The 26,767-nt window shown below is 38.5% G+C and overlaps 1 protein-coding gene across 5 annotated transcripts in view; it reads right to left on the reverse strand.

Moving 5' to 3' along the window:
• The window catches only part of LOC118788936 (equilibrative nucleoside transporter 1-like), a 30,870-nt gene extending 10,274 nt beyond the window's left edge, over positions 1 to 20,596 (reverse strand). The window contains exons 1-2 of one of the 5 annotated variants that reach the window (XM_036545155.1): positions 20,538 to 20,596; positions 1,615 to 1,693 (exon numbers count right to left, since the gene is read on the reverse strand). In XM_036545155.1, the coding sequence (XP_036401048.1) occupies positions 1,615 to 1,643 (29 nt within the window). In that variant the 5' untranslated portion in view covers positions 1,644 to 1,693; positions 20,538 to 20,596. Of the gene's footprint in view, positions 1 to 1,614; positions 1,694 to 2,134; positions 2,203 to 2,384; positions 2,431 to 8,155; positions 8,204 to 18,450; positions 18,506 to 20,537 lie in introns of those variants that run through there. The other 4 variants (XM_036545171.1, XM_036545181.1, XM_036545164.1 and 1 more) reach the window with 4 other exon arrangements.
• Positions 20,597 to 26,767: the final 6,171 nt, after the last annotated feature.

The following is a 26,767-nucleotide window of genomic DNA, read 5'->3' on the forward strand; positions in this document are numbered from 1 at the left end:
CGACACCGGAAATCCAAATAATGCCGTAAGATTAGACTAAAATTAATTGTTGCGACTCGTTGTAAGAATAGCCACTGCCTATATTCTCCTCCGGCTAAACACTCTTCAATTAGGCTATGTGATCAATGTCTGGTCTGTTGTCACCGCTACCACGATGACAGACGGCAGACTCACTGGACTTGCCCTTATGAACATTCATCCTGAAATGAAAATAGACAGTGAGGAAGTTCGCAAACAATTCGATGCGACCAGGAGAAGGAGAGTAAACTTCACATAGGTAGGCCAGATTTCATTATTCATGAATCAGTCAGTGGCGTTTCTCTCTCCCAGCTCTCTCTCTCGATGTGCGTGTACGTGCGTGGTCAGGTTTCTGTGCGTACCCTAAGAAGAAATCCTGCAGGTGCCCCTGTTCGTTGCTAACCATAGATCATTTGGGGGAAGCCTGGAAAGCAGCATTTAGTGACTTAATTGAGAATAAAAATCAGGTCAACTCCACATATCTTGGTTTGGTTGAGCTAACGGGTGGTGATGCTAGGGCTATTGCGACTGCACTAATGGATTTTCTGGTCAAATGTGGTTTAAAAAAGGAACATCTGATTGGCATTGGGACAGACAATGCCTCTGTAATGACTGGCATAAATACTGGTGTTTACAAAGTCCTTTGGGATGAGTACGGCCTGTCCAGTCTTGTGCTCATTAGATGTGTGTGCCATTCTCTCCAGCTAGCTGTCAGCCATGCATCACATGACACTATACCAAGAAGTGAGGAGTACCTTGTGAGGGAGACATATAATTGGTTTTCTGTGTCTTCTAAATGGAGGGATGCTTACAGGGCAGTCTATGAGACAATAAACATTGAAGAAAAGCCCCTGCAAAGCATTCAGGTGTGTGCAACACGGTGGCTGTCCATTGAGCCCGCAGTTGACTGCATCCTGAACCAGTGGGATGAGTTGAAGCTGCACTTTGGACTTACAAAGTCTTCTGAGCATTGCTACATGGCGGAGACACTTTATGCAATGTACAGTGACCTTCAGAATGTACTATACCTAACATTTTAAGGTCAGTTCTATCAGAGGGCCAAGCAGCTGCAAAGGCTTTTAAAGCTGAGCAAGGAGACCCGCTCAGGCTTTTAGAAACTTCAATGACGTGTTTTAATCCAATGACAAGAATTAATGTCCTTGAGGAGGCAATTGATTTTAATTTGTTAATATACTTTATTTTATATCATGTTTATTTATTTCATTGAACTTTTTATTAATGCACTTTATTTTATATTATTTTTTATTCCATTTAAATATATTTATGCAAATACTTATGAAAATTAAAAATAATATGTTATATACATGCTCTTGCCCTGTCTGCATTGCCTGGGAACTCGATGTACTAGAGGTATTACAGGACAATCTATCTGCACCTTGCCAACCACACAGTTAAAAAAGTAACTAAGTAACTTTTACTCATAGTAAATTTTAAATAAGTTACTTTTTACTTTTATTTGAGTGGATTTTTACACAAGTAATTTTACTTTTACTTTAGTGCAATTTCACCATAGTAACAGTACTTTTACTTGAGCAAAATAATTTAGTACTCTTTACACCTCTGCCCGGTACTCACTTGTCCCGTGGAGCTTTGCTGGCTGTCATTTTCCTGTTCCAACAGTATTACTGCTTCTTTAAAAAGGCTAGAAATCCACCTGCAAGAGAATGACCACATTTTAACCTCTGCTGCCATATCAGACACCCACCTTAAAGTACCGCATTCATCTTTAAATACTGCTTATGTGACTTGATTTCAGGGGAGAGTTACATCTAAAAATTAAGGACATTATCTAAAACACAGTAACATTTCAGCGTTTTCTCACAATCCAGTCTTAACACCAACAGTTCAGCTCTAAAAACAAAGTTTACATTTTTCCAACAGCATTTAAAACTGCCAATTCTGACACTCACTATGCACCAAAAAGTCCATATTTACATTCTCTTAGAACTGGTTTCCTTTATTTTTCAGTCTTGTATGGTACACTGTTAATACAACAGTGTAATTCCAAATAAAGAGCTTTGATACAACTGCTGCAAAGCATAACTGTAACTGAAATTAACACTTGTTTAAATAAGCTTGATAAAGTGTTGCATACTTTAGGAATGTTGGAAAGAGAACAAGTGCAAAATGATTTACAACACAACTCTGGCAGCCATTGCAATTAATGTCAAAATTCTACAAAATTCAACTTTACAAAATAAAACTTTTCCTTTAGTGCAGTACTGCAAATACATGCCCCATCCAATTTACAGTAAACCTTGCATGCAGTAGAAATACATCATGTCACAGAAATACCATGCAACTGGTGAAGAAAAAAAAAAAACAAAAACAGTCAAAATACTTACTAAGAGCAGATGTAATGGCAGTTTTGCCAATAGCGTACTTAGAAAGGGTTGAGCCCGTCTCCGTTTATATGGGTTGGTGAGATAATCTGTTTTTGACCAGCCTTTCTGAGAACTCTGACGTCTATCTCCCCATCACCCACTTGCAGTTGGCACCGGCGTGTATGTTTCTGAGTCTGATAAAGTGAAACTAATAGTGTAGCTGATGCTGGTGGTGATAGCCGATGCTGAGGGCTGAGAATACCACATAGTATGCATCCCTCTCCTCTGCCTGCCTCTGCAACAGCTGGCTGAACAGGCACAGGGCCAGCGAGGGCAGTTGAGCTCTGCACTCTCATTAATACAGCATTATCCAGGAGAGTCCAGGAGAATGCAGCCTGATGCCCACTTCACAGAAAAATGCTGGTTCTGAACCGTGTTGGATTTGCCACAAGAAACTTCAATTCACCAAGCTGCACAGCACGAAAATGCCACATCTGAGGCACCTTAACCCTTTCATGCAGCCGATGACAGCTGTGCATTACAAGCTCCGGAAATATCATTGCCATGGTAATCTTATCTTATCTAGTATTCTGGCAGAAACCCAAGAAGTCGCTTTTTCTATATTTTTCTTTCTAGTGGCCTGGTTAATCTCTGTGCATAACAAACTGATAATAATCTTATTCTGTTAGAAACTCCATAAATGAGTACACTCAGTGACAAAACCTGGTTGTATTGTTGGAATAGGCAGTATTTTCTATTTCAATAAACACATTTTTTCAAATAGGTGATAACCAACTGTAAAACTGAATTAAAGATTGTGTCCACTGATGTAATGTTACACTTCACAAAAATCGCAGTGTCATATCTGCTTAATTTGATAATTGTTTGCTTACTAAACTATCTTTATACAGTAGGTTTTCTTCATAATCATTAGCTGAACAGTATGCAATCACACAGAATTTCTAATATAATAATGTTATATTATCTTTATATATATATTATACATAACATCTTGTTGGTGTTGTTTTTTATAGTCATGCTAGGAAAGTATGCTTCTTAATAGGCATTTCATTATAGGCATGTAGGCAGGCCTTCGGACTATGGGAGCAGAGACTCAGAAGATGCAATTTTGTATGAGTATTCTTGAAGCCCATTTCAGGGTGCTAACATAACCTCAGAAAACTTTCACATCCTTAGCAATAGCCTGCCACAGTTTGATACAGATTGATACATCAACCGGAGTGTGACGTCACCAAAAACTGTCCACAAAGTCAAAGTCAAATAAGAGACAGCTTCACCTTTTATGTGGAAAATAAGTATGGAGCAATATCAGTGCAAAAAAGAACTGAATTTAAATTTCAGCTTGAATGAGGCCTACTGAACATTTTTATCTGAAACTGATAAAATTCAGCTCCAAAATGTTAAATACAACTTTCAATACTTGTAATTCAAGTTTGTGAACCTTAAATTCAAGTTAACCCCAACCCTAAAGTTGTTACATATTCAACTTTTCAGATGCATCCATATTTGGTTTAAAATTAAATTTCAGTAATTCAAAAAGTAAAACACCAAATGCAGGGCAGGACTTTCTTTAGCAGCCAAAGGATAATTACAGATAAATCTTCCCACTGTGACTTATAGACAATGCTGACTTGCATTACAGGTACAAGTGCATTGTGATAAGCAAGGAATGCATGCATCAAATTCCATAATGCAAATACATGACATGTGCCCTTTTCTCTCACCAGCATCCCTTAGCCCTGATTGTTTCTCGACTTTCTTTGAAAATTCACATGTTGCTTGGACATTTCAAAGTGGCTTATGATGTGACCAACATCATTTTTGAAATCACAAGAGCTCTGCTGAAAATTGAGGAGCTCTACTAAAATGGCTCGTTTGCAATTTCAAGAGCACCACATCAGAGCGCTCCAGACAAAAATATGTGTTATCGATGCTGCCTCTACACTGGCATTTCTCATCTGTTATTAGAATAGTTACACTCACGTATGACTCAGTATCATTGAGAAAGTTTTACATAGGAGAGAAATAATTCACATTTTTGGTTGCGATAACACACAATACCATGGACAGACTCTTAAGGAGTTTAACAAAGAACCTGATGAGCACCTCCGCACCATGTGTACACACTGCCAAGCACTCCATTTCTCATAAAAGACACAGAATGGCAAAAATTCAATAAAGATGGTAATTTTTACAAGGTTCAATACATGGTGTCCCTGGACGACTTCAATGGTCCAAGTGAGGAGAGATCTGGGAGCCTTTAGCCAATTTGATCTTGGATGGCCACTGGTCAGTGTTCTTGCTTTTCTCTACAGGTAATGGATACAGTCTAAATGTGAAAGCACTTCAAATGTTTGCCGACTGTCTGCCTCTGTGTTGGTGTCTAAACTATGACAGCCAGTTAAGTCCTGAGTCATCCATTAAGCACAAGAGTTCCACTGCTGTTTGTGAGAATTAGAACCACACCGCAATTTAGGAAACTGTGCTTATCACATGTCTACATTAGCACTGTCTTTGCTGCAGAACCAGACTTAAGAATAACCAGACATGTTAGCAACACACTAACCTTGTACATTTGGTAGTGCATTATGACTAAATTATAAAGGTAAAACAGGCCTTTTGCATAAGTAAATTTCTGTTTTAACACAATGATGCTTTATAAGAGAAATGCCAAATCACAATCCTCTCTCTCAGGAGAATGACATGGAATACATGACACAGAATTAACCATATTTGATATTTCCATTAATGATGTTGGATTCAGAATCTGTAAGGGCTTGGGTAATAACTGCCACAAAAAATGCACAAATACACACACACACAACCACAGCTGTAGTGTAGCACCAAGTGACATGACAAAATAATACAAAACTGCTTGCAACTGCACCCCAGCATTGAATGCATTCCATAAAGAGGACAACCGCTTTGATTCCCAAAACATGTATTTTTGTGACATTTTAGTGTCGTATGCTGTAATTCTCAAATGAAAGGGGCTATGGCGTGAGGTACAAGGCACTGTGAATACCAATATTCTACTAACATGTTATTCTTATAAATATGATAAAAAGGTAAGAATCAAAACATATTTAGTAGTAACTGTATCTAACATTACTGATGACTCAACAGATAAAAAACAAAACAAAGAAAAACAGAACCAGAATATGTGACTCCTAACTCTTTTCATGGAGTTATTCTCTATTAAAACCAGTTCTGGATCCTGCCCCACACCCAGCAAGGAATTAGAAATGAATACGAATGACACATGCTTGACAAAGACAAGCCTGGTACTGCTGCCCACGGTAACAACACCATGCCATACAGGGGAGCAGTCTCAAAAAAGGAAAAGAGATATCATCACAGCCGAGCTTACACAAATATTGCAATCAAGATTTTACTTTGCCCTGACTTGAGACACATACGGCCTACGGTTCTTCCTTGTATGTGAGAAGTGACTGTGCTTAATGTAGTTGCACAAGGCCATCCATCAGCGGAAGCCATAAGAGAAGCTTCATATATTTCTGGCCAGTTTCTGCTGTTTTTGAGGGACAGGTTATATGTAGCCTAAAGGGTGAAAATGTACTTTTTGCCTGTGACAATTAAGAGGTGGATACAAAGCAGAGTTCATTTCCACAATACAGGTTGACATGGTGCCACGTTTTACATTTGCATCATTTTACTACATTAAAATGATCTTCAGTTGAGATTAAACACAAAGAGAAGAGTAGAGAGTCATTCCTAGCTTTTCTTGCAAAACTCGAACCAATGTAATTTGGATTTGAGGAAATAAGAAATATTCAGCTAATAGTTGTAAATATTGCAAATTTTAGGATGAACCACACACACAAAATAACTGCTTCAGCTTCGTCTTTGGAGAGATGCTTTTCTACATTTCTGAACATTGGGTAGACCCAGTATTCTTCATCTAGGTCTTCTCACCAGGACAGAATAAAATATGATAGGTGTAATGCAAACTAATGAACAAATACCTGCTGCATTTGTGAGCACACAGACTCCCTGTGTTCTCATGAGTTGCTACCAGGAACATTCGTGTGGTGAGATGGAACAGGCAGGTCTGGTCTTTTTGAGTCCTGACCCAAAGCTGATAGTGCTAAAGCTAAAGCACTACCAGAGTGAAATCCTAACCATCCTCAAATTCTTTGAGATCCTTCAATTCAAAGACAACAACATTTACAGACTTCTGTTGCTATCATTAACACAAAAGTATAACAATATGTTTTTGTACACATAATAGTCAATTGTATACCAAAATTGGAAACGCTAACGGCAATTTGTTCTGTGGCTTCCCAGTGATTTATGGTAGATGACTCAGCCAGTTTTGAACATGTAGGCCTCTGCTGACACTTGGAACGAGCACCTTTACAGTCTAAAACCATTCTGGAACCAAGAAAAATGAGGCAATTTCATACTTTTTCGTGTAATGTGCCCAGGATGTATACATTTCTAGCTACCACAGTGCACGATAAACATCAAGTTGTGGAAACTGTGTTAGATGTTTTAAGGAACAGTGCTGATCTTATTGGAAAAAGATCTGAATACAGACACTGTCAGTGAATTATGCATTCAGCGGTGGGGTGTCAATGGGTCTTGGAGATAGTGCCACTGAGCTGTGATTAACTCAGCATGTGAGGAGGGGAAGCTGATCAACTGCTTTCGCATTCACAAATGAGGACTCAGACATCAGACCAGTCTCAAACCCAGCCCCACCCCAGGAGATCACACTTTTAAAATGCAAATTCTTGTATACATCTGTATACAATAGTACTGTCTTCTGTTAGAGAGGGGAAAGAAAAGGGGAAAGAATTTCATTGTTTTCTTTGTTCAATTGCTTCTCGATAACCAGTTGTCTGCACTGTATTCCGTATTATTTTTGCAGTCCTTGCTAACTTGCATAGCTAGCCACCCTCTTTGACACAAAACCATATCAAAAAAAGATGGACAATAAAACATACATAGATGAGGAAGGAGAGCTCTTATTTGCGACAGTCCTAAATAATGTAGCATATGAGTTGCATGCATTTGAGAATTAAAAGTGACAACCATGCTCCACTGCAGGCAATGCTGGTTTTGGACTACTATGAAAGGTGCTGATTGGCTTTATTGCTGCTGCTAGCAGGCTAGAAAATCTGATAGACTGTGTGGCACAGTTGACAGTCCAAGCATATGTACCCAAACGTTTACTCTCGGTAATTATTGGGCAATCCACACATAGTAAACGGAGACCCTCACTTAGTCCTACTACCTCGCTAGTCTCCTCTGCTACAGTGCTAGATAGTTCAATGCCAATACGTTCAATTTCCAAAAGATTCCAGAAATACCTCATTCAGTATCACTGAACGCAGACAAATACCGACACAGTTGTTTTAATTTGGCGCTAAAACTGAACGCTTAGTAGCGAATAGGCTAATTATCTACCTAGCTACTACACAAGCTTGAATTCACAGGGGGAAATATGGCACATGTTAGACAGTAAACACGAGAAATACGTTTCATTATTTAAATATTGTTTACTGTAATTTCTGAAAATTGACAGAAGAGGATAAAACAGAGTGATCATATCCGAAAACTCTGTCAAGTACACCGAGCACAAACTCGCAAGCATTAACTCACATCTAATAAGTTTAAAATGTGCAATCTCGATTAAAAAATATCAAGCTACGTTCCAACACTTTTAAACAATAGTTTTCTTAATTAAAAGTAAATTGGCAAATGTGGAAAAAGCAGCTATGCATGAAAAGTGGATCTTCTGTTACCTTTTGCAGGGAAACGACAGCGTCCACGGCTTGGAGCACTTCAGGAACAGTGACAGGAAAATAAGCACACGTGCTTTTCGATTTTGATTGTTAATCGACGTCCTAGTGTCTGCAGGAGGTGTGACAAGATGCTATCCTGCGACCAATCTCTCTCTCTCTCTCTCCTCTCTCCTCTCTTCACACACACACACACACACACACACACACACACACACGCACACAATTTCACAACTATAAAACAGACTCAAAATGCGATATCACCATGTACCATTTTATATCACTCAAGTGCATCTATGGAGCCTGAATCGTCCAAATGATTTAGTAAATTTGCACCAGCCAATGTCAGATTTGTTGGAGGTGCCTTTGTGATTCGTGTGCTGTTTGTTTGTATTTACAGATCCAAGTGGGGTACGAGCTGCATACCAGTCACAAAACTGAATTAAAATGTCTTTCTCTTTATTTTAAATCTGTAAAAACAAACAAACCTGCACCTACAGAAAGGTTAAGGCAGTCCTGAGAATAACAGAGAACAGAGAAGTCTGTGGACAGTCTGGATTAAATCAATTTGGCACAGATGAAGTAAACTTTAGAAAAAACAAAAATGCACTGTCTGATTTACCTGAGTTGTCAAGGTAACACAGACTAGCTATGCTGAAACTCAGTTCTCAACACTGTTCAGTTTCATTACTACTGCACTACTGGCCTATTCTGGTGTCCTGTGAGCCAAAACATACATTGTACCATATTTTCAAACCAAGGTGTTTTGTTGTTTTACCTCAATCTTGAATACAGCACTATTATTTCAATTACATAAGATAAGAATGTTTAAGATTAGAACTTCTGGATTCACAGGTGAATAGAACACAGAAAGAGAGAGATGAAGATACTTATATGAACATGCAGCTTGTCTATCATAATTAATAATGGCAAGAAAATGATAGCTGTATTTATATAACTTGATTTAACAATAATATTGATGATGATAAGATTTTTAGATGATAGATATTTTTAGACATTATGCCTTAACCTGTGATAGGCCCTGTCAAACATATTTAATACATTTTGAACTGGGGTCCAAAAAATCAGCCACATCTGATTTGTTGCTGAAATATTTGTACATGGATGCTCAGATGTTTGTAAACACCAACAGGCGTCAGAGCAATTAGGGAAACACAACTATTCCAGTATGGAATAAACCTGAGGGAAGTATTGGTGTGTACTGATACTGAAAATTCAATACAGAGTTAATGTAAATATTAGAGGAGTCTTATTGGGCATACCAGAGCTACAAAGTGGACATAGTAAACTGATTTTGCGTAAATTGATTTTGGTTTTATGCCAACAGATGGATGCATTTAACCTCTAGAGCCAGAACATACTGCTTGTGTATATAAGTTTGAACATACCTTCAATGTTCACTAACAATCAAATACAATTTAACACATACCATAAACTGTTAAAAATTAATACCATTATATACAGTACATTTGACATCAGTAGCCTACACTTCTTTCCCCGATATCAAACGAGCCTTGTCAGGCATTACAACATAAGTAAAATGTAAATGAAGATCAACCAACCAGCACAGAAACAATGACTTACATGGAATGTAAAAAATAGGTCTCTCTATTGATCTGGAAGTCCACCCTGCTGCTGCACCTGGCTATAGTCTCAGTGAGAGGGACATTTTTTGTCTCCATCTCCCTTGCCTTCCACGGCAAACAGATCGGAAAAGTACAGCACCAACTCACCAGACTGGATGTTCAAGGTGAGATTTGTATATATCCAAAAACAACCCTCTCTTTCATCCACCCGATTTCTGTTTTAGTGTAGTATTTTCACAAGGAAATGTGTGCAGTGACAGATGGAGTACTGGACTTGTGACCAGAGCTGTAGGACTGAAACACATTGAGCAAGGTATTTGACCTTAAATGACATTCTGAAAATTGAATGGAAAGGGTTGAATGCACTCATATTTGGGGTAACACAGCTCAGGCTGTATTTTCAGAATGAAAAAAAAACATGACATGCTCACTCAAGAACTTAGATGAAAATCTTATCAACCTTCAAACCATAGAAGAGTTTCCATGAGAATATGTACATGACTTGAGCTATTCACATTAAGCCAAAACAGAATTGGTGCTACAAGCTTCCATACAGGGAGACAAGATTTTTGTCTGATGGTTGTAGCAAATAAAACTAGATACAAAGATGCAAATATGCCTACACCTGTAGTTGCTAGGCCCCAAAAACCCTCTGTGGAAATGCAAGTAATGAGAAAAAATTGGTGTAAATGTTAGTATTTGCTCTCTAGAGGGGAGTATCTATGAGATACTCCAAGCTGGTCCGTCAGCACCCACTCTCATGATGTGCAGTGGTTTTTGTGAGTCATGGCTGACATTGTCCACAGTAACCATGTTTGTAAGAAAGTGTGCAAAATCGATATTCCTGCACACAGGAGTCAGGTAACTGACCCAGGAGAAAGGTCAGAGTCAGGAGACTGTGAAGGGAGGGGAATGACCTTGCTACCCTGATCACATTCTCTCACCAAAAGACAGCTATGGGCATTGGGATCTGCTGTGTGTGTGTGTGTGTGTTTCTAATTCTCTCAGTCATAACAGAAACTACTTTATTGCCATGGGTTTATTATCTTAGCTTGATACCTCTGTAATCAAATCAGAATAATTAAAGTGGTAAGTTCTGAATTGTGTATAAACTAGTGTGCTTTCACTGTCATGTAAAGTCATTGCAATAAAACATAATTATAGATAAGTTCTACCTGAGACAAAGGTAAAACCAAGGCCAAGAATGTTCAGGACGTAGACCGTTAGTATATTCCATTTCATACCAATGAATTAGACATTATTTGTCTTCCTTGCGTATGTCGCAACAAACAAATTACAGTGCTTGAAACAGTTAGTTTTAAATGTTCTGAGCACTGTTAACAGTGGGATTGCTGTGCATATTTAACTGGGGGTTTCAAAATAGCATTGGCAGCACATGGATTTACTTTGGACTTTGGTTCTAAATTTTTGGTTTTACTGAAAGGGTGAGGCCCATATTTTGCTCATGGCTCAACATTCATATACACCTTGTTTAATCTAAAAAGAAATTTTCTTTGTATCACTGGACCTGATCTTTACAGCTTTTTCCCTTTTCAATTATATTTTGAAAATGTTTGTGTCCATAGTGATGGTTTTAAAATATTTATGAACAAAATTACCATAGTCATAAACATCAATGCCTTGGAGTAGGAAATGGATCATAATTTTGAAAAGCAACTTCCTGCAAGGTAAGCCCAGAATGCAACCGTGCAATTGTTATCCCTCACCCTGACTCCAAACTAATGAGAACAAGGACATCGACACATCCAGACAACGGTTTCAGCGATCACTCCTTGTTTGTAACTGTATCTTGATTGTCTTCATTGTTCTTAACATGTGGCGAAGCCATCACAATTGGTCAAACAGGAGATGCATTGTGGAATTCCTCTGTTACCAACATTATGCACTATTATACAACTATACAATTATACAACTATGCACTCTAAAAATAAAAAAACACACATTTGAACTGCTTCTGTAATGACGGCCATTCCAAGTGTTATTTTTCAATGACGCATTGGTTAAAACAAGAGCTTGAGAGGGCTCCCCAAGTAGCTCAGTGGCTAAGGCTGTGAGCACAAACTAGGCCCTAAAGCATGGATACAATCCCAGCCGTGTCACCTCACAAATCGCTGGGTGCCTACAAGCAGCCTTCATTCTGACAGGGAGAGGGGCAGGAATGTCTTACTGTTTTCAGGCATTCTGCAATTTGTCAGGCACCTGCAACCTGCCTGGACAATGCCAGTGGAGAAATATCTGTCCTACAAGGAGCACCCACCAAAATAGCCATTGGCTACATGCAAGCGTATAGCAGGACTATGTTCGTATTGCCTCAGTGCTCCTGAGTGCAGGGATTGTCACAATAATTATGCCACTAGTAATTCCAAAATAGAATGCGGTGAATGAAATTACCATTGTCAGAAACATAAATGCCTTGCAATATTAAATGGGGGAAATGAAGAGTGGGTGGGGAAAGCATGAAAAATAATGTTTAACTTTGGGATACTTTACCTCTCTCCTTTGGTGGTCCAATAAAGACTATTAAATTAACACTTTTATTTTTTTCTGTTTAGCCCAGCATGTTCCCATCTTCATCCAAAGGTAATATTTCATTCCTCTGGATAAATCAATTTCATCTTTCACATGGTGTAAGCAGTGCCCCTGCATTTGCAATGCCTTCAGCAGAGATCTCGAGGCATGAGAGGAATGGCCACGGTTTCAGTATTCATATCAGGCATTATTGACATCAGATATTCTGTCTTGTTGGCTTAGGGCAGAGTACAGTGAGGGTTTCCCCACACTGGCTGGCTCTTGTTTTGGAAATTCCTTATCGGCACCACTATAGTACCCTATCAGTGATGCTCAGTATCATTATCTGATCTGATTATTTATATCTGATTATATCTCCAAGTACCTAATTCTTCTGATAAAATCACATGAACCCTCCATAATTAGAGGAGGCGCTTCCAATGTTTGGTTTTAAAGCAGGATAATCTCATTAACCCCAATTAACCCTATCGGATCTAGTACTATTGCATTGCTGCAGAAACACTAATTACCCATAATGAAAGGTACAGTAATCTGGAATAAGTGAAGAACTATGGCATCGCGGAATCAGTGTTGCTAGTCCCTAATGAATTTGTGCGGTGTCACTACATGTGCTATTTGTGCTTCTCTGATAACGTAAGAAAAAGAGAGAAAGAGAAAATGCCTCTAATACTGTTTCTGGACATGCAAACACATTTCAGCCTGGATTTAAAATGTAATGTAGAAATATGTTCTTAGAGCTGCTGTAATGTTTACCTGTTTTCCGTCTGCTGTACATACAGGAATGTAGACATGGATCGAACTCAAGTATAAAGACAAACAGACATGGGTAATGATGACTAACTGAGCATGGGTTCTGTGTACTATGGAGCCTGGGGGAGGATTCCACAAGGGCTTCCCACATTCTGTAGTTACCTGCCAAAAATACAAGACTGAGCAGTACTACCACAGTGGTTTTGATCCCTTCGCTTTTTGGATAAAATGATCAAAGCAATATAAACCTGATTAGAAAAGAACCAGCGTATGAGCACAGTAACCATAATAGAATAGCATTTGAATTTGCTTGATTGAAGCTGGTTACCCTGTGATGATAACTTGATTGCAGTTTGAGACAAAATTGTATTTTTGTTTGGATGCAGATTTGTAAAGCAGCCATTGACGCAACCACATTACTGATTGATTTCTTGCTGTGATCTGTTTTTGAATAGAGTGCCATTTATGTTGGTAGAACTACACTACATTACCAGTCTGATTAGCACTTCTACCATTGGAGCTAACAACAACACACAGGTACAAGCATGCTAGTTCTTCGTATGGACTTGGCCTTTTCATCGATGCAAAAACAAAAAAAAAAACAAAAAAACAAAATCAAATAAAAGATGTTCAAGTAAAGAGTTTTCAGAACAGCAAAGCACAGATTAATTATTGGCAAAATATACAGAGAATGCATATTTACCAATAATGCCCATCACGTCAATGGGAAAGTCTCTCTGTGTTGTAATACTTCTTAAATGAATGTGGTACATTATTGTAGCTAAAACAAGTTTTTTTTTTTCTGACACTAATTAATGGATGTTTGCAACCACAAAGTGGTATATTCTGTTTCAGTGTCTAGCATGCAGGTATCTTTATACTGCACTTAGATAACTAATCTTCTCTTTCCTCCCTCCACCCCCCAGGTCAACGAAAAGATCTCTGCATGCCTGGCTGACATCTCCAGATGGATGGCCTCCAACCACCTCAAGTTTAACCTGGAAAAGACTGATATGCTGTTCATCCCGGCCAAGCCCTCTCCTCTTCAAGAGCTCTCAATTACAGTCGATGGCACCATAGTAACTTCCTTCACTTCTGTGAAGAGCCTGGGTGTCACCCTCAACAACAGGCTGGACTTCACTGACTACATCTCACAGACAACACACTCCTGTAGATTCCTCCTCTTCAACATCAGGAGGATTCGCCCTTTTTTGACCACCTACTCCACCCAGCTGCTCGTCCAGGTCACTGTGCCGCCATTCAGCCGCTGCAGCACATCCAACATGCAGCTGCTAGGCTGATCTACAATCTCCCAAAGTTCTCTTGTGTCACCCTCTTACTGAGATCCCCCCACTGGCTCCCAATCGCAGCCAGAATTCACTTCAAAACCTTGACTGTCACCTTTTCTGCTGCAGAAAACCTCCAGGACCTCATCCAACCTTACGCACACGCTCGACAACTTCGCTCTGCTACATCTGGACGCCTCGCTCCTCCCACCATCAGAACGAAAGGCCCACGCTCCTCACAACGTCGCTTTTCCGTCATCGCCCCCCCCCCCCCCCCCCCCCTCCCCCCAATGGTGGAATGAACTCCCCACCCCCCTGAGAACAACCCCTTCAATCCAACCCTTCATACATGAGCTGAAGACACACCTCTTCAGGACTCTACCTGGACTGACACCCTCGCCATTTTGACTTTGTGAATCTAAGATTCTTGGCTTGTACTTGTAGCTCTATCTCTCACCTTATATTTGTAGTATGTTTTTTGCCTAGGTAGTATAGCGGTACTTTATTGTCCCAGTGACTGTATTTGATATATGTATCCTTAGATCAGATTAGCTCTGGCTTGCTACACCGACCTTGTGCTCAGTTTCAGCACTATCTGCATTGTATGATCTGTACACATCTTGCTCCTGTGCCTGTTTGCCCACTATATGCACTTTTGTACGTCGCTTTGGATAAAAGTGTCTGCTAAATGAATAAATGTAAATGTAGGATAGGGAACTGAAGTTCCTTTAGTACATTGCAATCACCTCACTCACACCATACATCCAAAACATTGATGCAGACAGGTACGCTACAGCTGACTAATGTTACGGACAGGCCATTTCCTGTGAGATCTAAAATGACCCTTGAGAGTGCCAGGAGATCTTATTAGTCCCCAGATGAGCCTGTTATTATTGATACATGTTTTGTCAGATTTGTATAACCCCTTAAGACAACGACATTGCCTGACGTATCTGTAGGAAGGTAGACCTCCAAGGCTGACAGGCTTGCAATATCCCTGCTCAGGGAGGGCGTGACACTAATATTTAGGGGATCATGAAATAAATGGCTAAGTATGAATGATTTCAATCACTGGCACAGACCAGTGTGGAAAAGCAGGTGTGAGCCCTTTGAAAGGTCTTCAGCCTTGAAAGGACAAAAACACCCAATGACTTCAGGTTACATCACTGATGTGTCTAGTAGGATCAAACGGATATATCTCATCAAGTCTCAGATTTTTGCCAAATATAATGTGCCCTATATATTAGTGTTAACAGTATAAGTACGTATATTAGTGTGTAGAAGACCTAGAGTTCTCTGAAGGTTCTGAATGTCAGAAACAAAAACACAGTTAAGAATGTGAATACAGCACTAGCATAAATAAGCATTTTGCTCAAGTGGGGAATTTATCAGGATTTGTAAATTTGAGAATCATCATGCAATGGAATTGGAACTGAATTTGAATTTAGATTGTTTAAACTGGAATTAACACAGAACTGTAAAAAAGTTCAGTGTCAGGAACTAGAGCTGAATTAGAATTCAGACATTTAAAGCTGGAATTGTCCCTAACCCTGAAGCTCACCTATACTATGTCCGCTAATTAACAGCTACAGCTAGCATGTGGTACCAGCACTACCAAACCTTCAATTGTAACCCGCACAGCTCTGACTTAGCACCGCAGATTCTTTTATCCCAAGGACACAGGACCCTTCTATGATAAACCCTGGTAGCCAGTCAATCACCAGTAGCCTATGTGCTACAGTATATAATATATAGCTATAAGAGAAAACATCTCTTTTATGGTTTTCTTGCTTTGAAGGAGCCCCTTTTCCTTTTTGTCATTCTTGGTAAATAACTGTGAAATTCAGTATGAGTTGTGGAGGGAAAGGTCTGCCTGTCTTGGCAAATGGCCCATTTGCTGATCCCTGGCAACGCGATGAAATGCTTGCTATTGGTTGGCATACAACATGCTGGTACGAAATTGAGAACAGAGGCAACTACCTTATCTCCAGGTGAGATTATCTGAGGATCACACAACCATGCACATAGTTTTGTTCACTGCCCTGCCGCGCAAAACGCAGTGGGGTTAGGATGATAGCTGTGATGTGGAGATCAATTGGAAATAGAGGAGGCAAATGTTTTAACTTTAGTCAGCCATCTGTTATGTTCCTGCACAACTTCAAGATGAAGTTCTATTAAAAATGTATGGGCTGATGACATGGCCTGAGATTTGGCCTATGCTTCATTTTTAAAATAGCTAGCACTGTTATCTACAAAGTAGATTGATCAGGATGGTTCTGGCTAACAGAACCTGGTATCTAGCCACCTAGCACAGACATAAAAATACTTTTTTCAGCTTACTTAAACCAGACACATACATTGTTAGCTTGCAAGATGGAGCTGTCAGATTGTCACATGCCAAAGCCAAAAAACATTTGTAAACTTGCATTACCTTTAAGTGATGTTAATGATGACCTGCTAATGCCATCTTATGATAACTAACAAATTGATAACAAGTGCTGAACTTACTTTAAGTATGCTTTTATAAGCTTTCCCTTAACATATGTATACAACCACTATGCAACCTTTCAGTTATGACCCCAGCCTCTTACCACTATGCTACACTGCATATACTGCCACCCCCCCCCAGCCCCCCAGGCAGTATATGCAGTGTAGCATAGTGGTAAGAGGCTGGGGTCATAACTGAAAGGTTGCCGGTTCAATTCCCCACTGTGACACTGCTGCCGTAGCCCTGGGCAAGGTACTTAATCCACAGTTGCCACAGTAAATATCCAGCTGTGTGAATAGATAACATGTAAACACTGTAACCCATTGTAACCCATGCAAGTTACTCTGGATAAGAGTATCTGCTAAATGCCTGTAATATAACGTAATATATTTGTATACTGTATCTGTCCACGTAATTTTAATGCACATATTCAGGCACTGTGAAAATTTTGCTGTGCAAAAATCTTGGGACATTGACAGTTATTTCATATGTACAATGTTCAACAATGTGATGTTTATATTGAGCCTTGTGAGCACTGAACCTGATTTTTACCTCACTACTCCATAACCCTGTTAATGCAATAGGTAATGCTGATCAATCAGCATTAGAAATCAGGATTTCAGTGCTCTCCTTTGGATTCCTTCTTATCATTTCTCAAATGAATGCACCATTTTTAAAGCAAAATTTTAGTATGATGCAAACCAGACTCTTCACATCATATTGAGGCATGGTTTGTCATGATCATGTTGCAGCAAGCAACAGGACCTTGTTGCTATTCCTATATCTTTGGAGTGTATAGTGTTGGAAGTCCCATTTTTCAAAAAAAAAATCTGATCCATAATAGGAATTACATTATTCTGAACAGCACACTTACATGTTGAGAACTGTTCACCACAGAAACCACATCTTGTATCTCAAGGTCAGCAAACTGATTGAATGTCTTATGTAAAAGGCCTTTGAACAGCAAACGTCCAGATAAAAATGTCTCCTTTGAAAACCGGAAACATATTACGTAAATGAAGCAACATGCCTTATGTATATAATAATGACAAACAAATTTTAGAAAATGCACATATTTGTTGAAAACCCGTTTAAAGTTAAGTAAATGTCCTGAACATACATTTGGTCTTCTTTACTCTTCTTACCTACACAACTTGAGGAATTTTTTTTATTTCTTTTTCTGCAATACAGTGCAGTCCTCTTTGACAGCCTTGACATGCCATGTCTTGCAACATTTAATTTTGAAAAGTTAGTGTCAAGTTAGTGTCAAGTTTATTAGCCTTTACACAGCATTCATGGGCATCTAGTGACTATGTTGCCAAAAATTCTGATCATTCCTTCACCCACAACATTGTCAAAACAACACTAAAATAGATAACAAAGATTTCAAATGCCCAGCCATATTTTTCTGACTTCAGAAGTTGATTTTGAAATTACCCACAAAATGGCTATAATAGCAGCTAAAAATGTCACATTAAAAGTAATTTCAAATTAAGTGTAAGTCTTTTAATTGATTAACAGTCTGAAGCCTAAAAATATATAGCTTTTGTTGCAATAAATACTCATTCAGTTGTTGTACAAGTCATTCTCTAGGACAAAAATCAAAAACACACTCACAGTATATTGATGTCAGCTGTATGTCAGTATGGTCTTCTCCTTTCTATTGCAGAAGTTATTGCAGCTTGCACAGCAGTTTCTGTGCTACACAGGAGATTGTTCATAGCCTTGTCAAATCAGCAAAGTTCTCTTTCACTTTAACATTCAATTTTGATGACTACTCCAAATATTATGGCAGTGGATAACAAGACTCCCATTAAAGATGTTTATAGCAAGCCGATCAAATGTTGATCAGAGAAAAGATCTGTGACAACTTAACATAAGTCAGCAATAGACATATGAACCTACTGTTGACAAGAGTTTAACAGCTTTTTTTTTTTCAGTAAGGGAAAAAAACAGAAGTGAACGTGTTCTGTTGCAATGCCCGCTTTGTAGACCATGCTATAATTGTAATTTTGTTGCTGTTGTTGCTGTCACCCCAACTTCAGGGCCAGACATTGAGTCTGTAGCAAGCAGTAATCTCAAATGCACTGAGATATTGTGGAATGACATCAGTCTGCCCTAGAACTCCTCAGATATTTTTGGCCACTATGTCGCTCCCATGCCAGCAGCACCCTCACAACAGTGCTAGAACGATCACATGTCCTCCTGTCATTATTTTTGGTGACCTTAGCTCGTCGGTAATAACATTAACATTGGACCAATATATGGGGGGGGGCAGATGGTGAACTTTAGCCAGGTTTGGTGTGTGTAAAGCACCACAAGACATGAGAACAACTAACAACAAGTGGAACAAACACATAAATGCCAGCCATCACAAAATAGACTGACTGAGGGTCTACTTCTGTCTCTGTTTTCTCCATTGCTGTGGTGACTTACTGTCTGAAACCAATCAACCTTAGTCTTATGACTTGCAAAAGAAATCTGCTGTTTTATTGTGTCATTTTGAAATGTTTCTATTCATATACCAAATGGCACAATCAAGGACATGATGAAGACAAGGCAGACATTTCCTCAGAGAAATCTGCTCCGCTCTGCTAAATTGTCAGTTCAGAAACAATGAGCAATTCAGAGACCACTCGCATCACTAAACCAGTGGAGACTGCATATTTGATAACACTAAAGGAGCTTCATTCATTCAAACTCCTCTCAAATGATCAGCACCATCCTTCCAAAGTCCCCTTCAGTACATTGGACATTTAATGACCAGAAATAAATAAGCTGACCAGAAAACATCAGAGAGTACATTGTACCCGCAAGGACACTGGTCACTTCAACATATAAAAGTTTGGAAAAAAAGAAGGCATTTTTTTGGTGGGGGGTTTCAGCTTGTCTCACTCTCTTGACAGTGCAAGATGCCCAACAAATTAGACAGAGAATGTGTTGATACAGAGCATTTTTTGTTTAACGTTTTATAGTCTTTTAAACGAGAGGCATTTACTTCTGAACTTTTCACAGAGTGGAACCCATACAGCAGCATTTTGCCATGGGAATCATTAACAGGACTGATAAAGGTATTGACAATAATTATCAGCACATTTCCATGTTGGAGACTGCATGGTTCAGATTCATGGCTCTTATCTTGATCAGTATGCTTAAAGAGCATTGGAGTACTTTCTCTATTCTCTCAGATCAGCTTTTCCTCAGTTCTGTAATTACATTCGATTTGCTTGTGGCTGATAAACTGTCTTTGATCAACATCGTTTTAAGCCTCAGAATATATACACAGTATATGTGAATCTACAATGGAGACAGAATTTGCTGCAGCACTTGTGTCAGTGCTTGTGGTCAGTTTTGCAATGATGTTTACCCTAAATCATGTGCTGTACTCCACATGTCAAGCATCTCCAGGCAAACACATTCATATCTACACTTCTCGATTCTTGAAACAGAGATTCTGATAGACCTGTAGCATTTATCATTATTTTGTATTCATCACCATAAAATCATCATCAGCACGAACAACACTTGGTTTATGTGCATGCAAATTTAAATAACTGTTCCAACAAAAGTACACACTGATATAAACTATTGGGAAAACACTTGAAACAGACAGCCTCATGTTTGAGGTGTTTCCCTATAACGTACATTATGGCTTGATATATCGAGATGATGAACAAAACATGAGAGAGGTTTTCTTAACTTACTTGTCTCTGGAGTCTGCCGGAACAGTAGTCCCTGGAAGGAGATGTCTCAATACCAGTTGAGTTCAAAGACCACAGGTGACCTTATCTCAAAATCCTCCTATCTCTAGATTCAGTGGGAGGAGTACAAGGTCACAATCAGTGTAAAGAGCTGTGTATAAAGAGAGTAAAAAATCAATTTGTTTTTACTTGTCTATTTTGAAATAGCTACAAATGCAAATTATACATGGATTCATATAATGTTTCTCTAATTCCTCACTTGAAAAAAAGTTTGTAGTCTTTGACCCATATCCTCATAACCTTTGATCTTTATCACAACTCCAGCTTTGTCTTTTGTGCATCTGATCACCAAACCCATGACGTATTCCCCAAGTGATGACGTCTGTGTAATCAGTTGGTTCATTGTGAATTTCTTCAATGTCTCCAAAATGCATCTCAATGAAATACATTAAAAACATCCCTACACATGAAGCAAACTTATATTTATATGAATGTTTCCCTCATTCTATGCAGGGTCTGAAATAACATTTCAGTATTTGTGTCCATGATTTAACTGAATGGGAGGCATATTTACATGACCATTGTGAAAGAAAGTCATTCAGGTGATGAGACGATTATGTCATTGTTGGCTGTGTGTACATGTGTGTGTTTGTTGGAGGGTGGAGGATCTGAAAGACCACATAAAATATTCTGGTTAGTAAAATATAACTGGCAAATGAAATATGAGTGTCTGTTATATTGTTTTTTTGCTCCAACAGTCCACGATCAGGTAACACTGTATGTTATGAATAAATAGTGATGCATAATTGTGTAGCACTCTCTAGTATCATGCTTAATGTAATTGGCCTTGGATCCAGGAAAAAAAAATCATTTTAACATATCCACATATTTTCATCACCTAAATGAAATACTGAAATAACAGCAGAGAGGGATGACTGATGGATGATCAATGGAGATGTTTTGTGTCATTTTCACACTTACATATTTAATAAAGCATATCTATACAAAAAATAACCTGAGTAATTTAGCTGACTATATCACAACAATGACATTCTCAGAGATTCGGAAGTACAGGGAAAACAAAATTTGCCCTGACATCAATGTAAAAAACATACGTCATCTTTTCTTATCTGTGTGGATATTCTATATGCCCATACATTGTATTTGTGTTCAGATGGAGTCATTGCAGAAGTAGAAGGCCCAAGGGAGTAACTCTAGGCAGACTATGTATAAGCAGTAAATCTGCAAGGTTTTAATCAATTTTGTCCTTTGCCAAGCTACAATGTTATAAGACTGCTACATGTTGACTGACATTCCAGAATTAGAAACCAAGATGAGTAGGCTATTTGGGAAACATGTAACAATGATCACATGCTCTCACTAAATTAATTCCTTGACTTGCGTTTTCCGTTCTGCTTTTTTTTCTGCTCGAAAAAATTTTGAGCCAAATCTTTAACTTAGCTTGTCTTAACGTGCATATATATTCTTCTTTACATAGATTATTTGATGGGTTCTTTCTTAAAGCCAATGAGGTCAAACAATGAAGGAACTCAAACTGTGAACTATCTTTGATTGTTTCCACAGCTATCACCATTTAAACATCTGTATCTAATTGTCATTTCATTAATCAATTAATTTGAGGTTTTCTGGAAAAAGCCAAAGATATATATGACAATGAACGCCCAAGAAAGTCAGTGCATTGATGTGTCAGGACTAAGTGTATCAAGTCAATAGCCCCTGAATGGATTATAAATGTTTGTCCTACCACATACTTTCCCTATTTTTGCAGAGAAAACCAGCAGATATTTTTTAACTGAAAAGGTACAAATAAAGACCTTTAAGCTAAATTGTATGACTGGCTTCTGCCTCTGCTCTGGCTTGAAGTCGCATTACAAATATCCAAATCACACAGGCTGCATGTAGTGGACTTTGGAACTTCTGTCCCACAGCGCAGGCACACCTAATGTAGACTATATTTATTGGCTTTCACCATCACCAGGGTTTGACATAACTTCTGTTCCTTTGATTCATGTGAGTGTTAATCACATGTGAAGAAGACAGCGTCAGGGTTCCTGTGCCTTGTTAGAGTCAATATGTGACAGCCTGGTAAGGAATCTCTGAGAAAGCATAACAACAAGCATCCCCCTTTGCTGATCTGTGCAAGAATCTGCTGATACAAGGGTTGCCTGTTCTTTTTTACTAGCTTATATTGGCTCATTCTGACTCACTCTCTCGGTGCAGAGGCAGCTGTCTGGTACAGCTGCTGACTTGCTGCTATGTAGCCAGTGTGATCATCTTCCTCCTTCTTCTGTGTCCCTTTTCCTAAACCTTATGTTCCATCAGGTACTGAAACAGGATCATTTTGCTTTCTCAGAACTTGGGAGGCACAGCTGTGTTTGATGCAACTTTTGTCAATTGTAGCAAAACTTAAATGCAACCATAAAGAAAAAGAAAATTAACCACAAAATCACTTTTTCAAAATGCACCAAAAGTGTAATTAAGTCTTTTTTGTTAATCACATTTCACATGCAAACCATTTTCCAACAAGAACATAAATAATAAAAAAGTAATGAAATACACAAATAATAACAAGCAGGTATAATTACAAGTGAACCAGCTAACGTAAATCAAACCATTTTCCTTAGAGTTGTGCAAGTCAAGTGGAGACTGTGGGGCACACAGAGAATGGGTTTGATTGAAAGGAGGACTGACCAGTTTTCCCTCTGCTGGTCAGAAGAGGAACTGCAACTAATTCTTCCTGTTTATTGCATTTTGCAGCAAGGCATTAATTGGCTCTTTCCAAGGCAGGGACATTTCAAACTTTCATTTTAATAAGCAAACATATATCATAATGTGGTGAATCTAAGTATTTATAAAGTCCTCTTTAGGGAAAGTTAAAAGGTTAACTTCAGGGCAGCTAAACCCTGGTTACCGAAGACTGCGGTGTCCACAGGCTTTTTTTTCCAGGCCACATACTTCACCACCTGATTAAGTGATCATAAGCACAGGACTACTGGCGCTCAAGATCCTCTGACTGTTATCAAAAGCAAAATATATCTTCATTCTCTTGATGTGGAATGTGTACAATTCTCATGAGAATGCCTGGGCCTAAGATCCAAACAACATCCCATTATGAAATTAGCCACTTCCTTGTTACAGTGATGAAGCTTAGGCTAACCAGACACTGCTGACTGTGGTTATGGCAGAACTCTGTTGTTAAAGCATGCCCCACTGCATACATCCTTGGGTCTTTCTGCATTGATTTATATATTTCAAACAAGGACCAAACTAGTCTGAAAGAAAACATTCACCCATGCCGAGCTCTTGTCATATGCACGTGCAGGTCGTGCATTTTATCAAACCTCAGTGTTCATTTGGAGCTGACTTTTTTAGAACCAGGGGATGTCTGAGTTTTATTATTATTATTATTATTATTATTATTATTATTATTAAGTGAACAGGAGTCTATAATAATAATAATAATAATAATAATAACAACAACAACAACAACAACAATAATAATAATAATAATAATAATAAAGAGGTCCTAAGGCAATGCTAGTCTTACCTGATTTGTACTATTTTCATGCTTGAATCAATTTAGCTTCCCTACAAAACTTGGGGAGTGTTGTCTAAAGAGAAATCTCACAGGACTGTGTACCCCAGGACAAGGTTAGAGGAGTCCTGCTGTACTGTACACTAGAACCGGCTTTGTGTCTTTTGGGCCTTTCAGTGTTAATCATACATACTATATGTTGCTATGCATGTGCAGTAAATATAAATATTGATGACGCATGTTACGGCATGCTTCAGCAACTGTGGTGTCCAGAGTTAGAAAAGAATGAAGTAAAGGGGATGGGTGTCATGAAACTGCCCAAAACTGAGAAGCAAGGCCATGTGTATGCTGCTGTAGCACAGTGACAGTGACAGCTGTACCACAGCCTGCACAGGGAAGATATCAGAATGGCAGTAAGTGCTGGGCTGCAGAACTGAGGTCTGGACTCTAGCATGGCTCCAGGCGTAAACAGGTGGAGCGCAGCCGTGCAAACCTGGAGCAAGTCATACAACTTGAAATGCTGCAATAAAATGCCCAGTGACATAAAATGGATACCATGTTAAATGTAAGCTGTATTAATCGCTTTAGAGAAGTACATGTGGTGAACAGATAAATAATAATTTGGCGTCAAGGAATATACACACAGACATGTGCACTTTAATGCACAATGACACACTCCGCACAAACTGTACTGTACAAACTGTATTTTCACATTAGTACATATTTAGCCATACACTCACACAAAGTGGTATTTTGGAAATTTTGCTCTGTGCAAAAGTAATGTTTTGTTACAGTTTTGTTACACTGTTGTTTGTTTGTTACACTTTTAACATTTTGTTAAAAGTAAAGTTTTGAGTTTGAAAGTATTCTCGTTTATATTCTCAAGATCGGTCACAGATTGTGACCAGAACAGGTCAAGAGGATTGTAACATTTTGTCAGGATTCAAAAGATGTGATCAAAGTTTTATAACAACTTATTTCAAGTTGAATTCACTGCAGAAGGACAGTCACATATGCAGAGTTACCAGACGGGACACTTGATCCCCTTCATTGAAAAAATCAACCATGCAGATAAGATTTAATTAAGACCAAAATGCCTTTTTCTTCTTGGACTCATAGGCCCACTGGTGCATGGTTGTTGTTTAGTGCATGCTTTTTTTAAATGACTACATGACATTTGAATATTAAGCACATATCTCCTATCTCCAGTTACTACTCCAATTTTACTAGCCTTAAATTGAATTTGCTACCTCTGAAATTGTGATATGCAGTTGTGCGAAATATCCAGAAGAGGGCAGAATATATATAGTCTATTGTGGCAAGGGATCTTGCTGGATTTAAAATCAAACTGAAACCACTGCTTACACACATAATTATGATTTAGTATACTTTAATTGTTTAGTTATTTATTTTACACTATTTTACTTTAGTTCATATCCATATTTGTACAGCTTCCCAACCTATTGAGGCATTACATTGAACAAAAATGAATGTCTGCATTGCATCAAATGAAAAACATTTTTTCTCACTGCAAAGAGTAGTGAGAAAAACCAAAATAAAAACCAGTGTTGCTTGACTGAGTTTAAGACCCCTGTCAATTGGCTATATAGAAGCATGACTTACCAAGCTGTGTTTTGCATTAGCTGTTGTGAGGTTTTACAGTATTACAGTGGAGGAATTACAGTTCTGCATATTTTGAAGGTTTCTCTTAATCAATCAGGGCTCTCAAACTGGGGCGTGTTGGTATGTATATATGTATTTACTTCATTTTATACCTTTGGCAGCTATAGGTCCAGCAGGCAAAATATATAAACTCTTGATTGTTTTATTGGGAGATCCTTTGCTGATTTGTACAGGTCATTTAAATGTTTCCTAAGGAGAGTTGTCCACTGAAATTTTAATTTAATATGAACTAAATGTTCTGATTAAAGAACACCAGTAGGTCATTGTAATTTCACACAGTATATTGTCAAAACAGATATTATGACTATTACAGAATTTATTTAAAAGGACTGTTTAAAATAATTTAAATATTTTAACTTACCATGCCATGCAGACTACCTGTCTATTTGCTGTGTACATGGGGACAGCACAATTAAAACACCCTTTGTCTTACAGATTATATAAATGTCCATGCTCAGAGACACATTTCTATCTTGAATTCCAATATTGATTGCCACAGCATTGTCTACCAGTTATTCCTACAAAGAACTAAAAGTTTTGATGGATTTTAGGCATATTGAAACAATTTTAAATATATGTTTAAATTAATACATGCTGTGCATGATGCTATCTATAATTGGATTTATTTCAGCCAGCCACAGAAAAATGAAACATACTCTACTCAGTTCATTCTTACTGTCACAATAATTTCATGCAAATTATAGTGTCCACTGTGCAGTCATGAGCATATATAATCCTCCGACACATTATCATTTTACTGTTGAAGCACCGAACTTTGCATTCATTGCGACTCAACTGTGCAACAGAGACACAAGTCCTAAACAGCAATACTGAATCTATCAGATTTCTGTAGGGGAAAGAACTATTGATTGTCTTAGGGTCTTAATCATCGAGCAGTCATCGAGTCTGTCCTCGCCGCCTCCATAACAGTCTGGTTTGGCTCTGCCACCAAACAAGACATCAACAAACTACAGGACTGCAGAAAAGATCATTG

The sequence above is a fragment of the Megalops cyprinoides genome, chromosome 1, assembly GCF_013368585.1.
Source record: "Megalops cyprinoides isolate fMegCyp1 chromosome 1, fMegCyp1.pri, whole genome shotgun sequence".
Lineage (NCBI taxonomy): Eukaryota > Metazoa > Chordata > Actinopteri > Elopiformes > Megalopidae > Megalops > Megalops cyprinoides.